The sequence below is a fragment of the Penaeus monodon genome, chromosome 27 (assembly GCF_015228065.2).
Source record: "Penaeus monodon isolate SGIC_2016 chromosome 27, NSTDA_Pmon_1, whole genome shotgun sequence".
Lineage (NCBI taxonomy): Eukaryota > Metazoa > Arthropoda > Malacostraca > Decapoda > Penaeidae > Penaeus > Penaeus monodon.
The window spans coordinates 13,945,409-13,946,034 of record NC_051412.1 but is presented as its reverse complement, the minus strand read 5'-3'; the positions used below and the strand labels follow the sequence as shown (position 1 = coordinate 13,946,034).

At 49.2% G+C, this 626-nt stretch overlaps 1 protein-coding gene across 1 annotated transcript in view; it reads left to right on the top strand.

The window, feature by feature from the left end:
- The window catches only part of LOC119590591 (spidroin-2-like), a gene marked incomplete at its 5' end in the record, with an annotated part of 25,483 nt that overhangs the window by 21,912 nt on the left and 2,945 nt on the right, over nucleotides 1-626 (top strand). Inside the window, 1 exon segment of the mRNA XM_037939267.1 lies at nucleotides 482-626. Within this exon segment, the coding sequence (XP_037795195.1) occupies nucleotides 482-626 (145 nt within the window).

Genomic DNA, 626 nt, shown 5'->3' with positions numbered 1-626 from the left:
ATAGTTTTCGATACTAGAGTATATGTAATTACTACGGTATGATTTTTTTATGTATAAAAAACATAGGTGGTTATCGAACTGAGAATGTGAAATTCTTGAATCTTTTCACTGACAGCATCCCTCAATGACTTGCAGTATGTCTCTCTTTCTCTTTCATCTATTAAGGCTCCATTTCTCACCGTCAGTTTTTCTCCCCCCTTTCTTCACTCCCAATCCACACGTCCCTTTTTTCATTAACCACCTATCCCTTTCTCTGCGAATCTCCTTCGTACCAGCCCCCATTTTTCCCATTTCGTGCGAGTCCTACTCCTTCACTGCTCGTACAGTTATCCCCTTCTCACTAGCCCGTTTTCCCCTCCCTTGCGAATCCTCCTCCTTCACGGATCCTTCAGATATCCCCTTTTCCCTTTCCCTCTAATTACTACTTCAATATTCGCTCATGTATCCCCTCCTGACCAGCCCGCTTTCCCTTCCGTTGCAGGTGTTGGTGGCGCTGGCCCTCGCGGCTTCCCAGCCGGCGGAGGCGAAGAGGACCAAGCGAACCATTGGCAAGTGGTTCTCCGGACTCACGAAGCTGTGGAAGGGTGAGGAGGAGCCCGCGAGACCTCCGCGCCCAGTGTACGTGG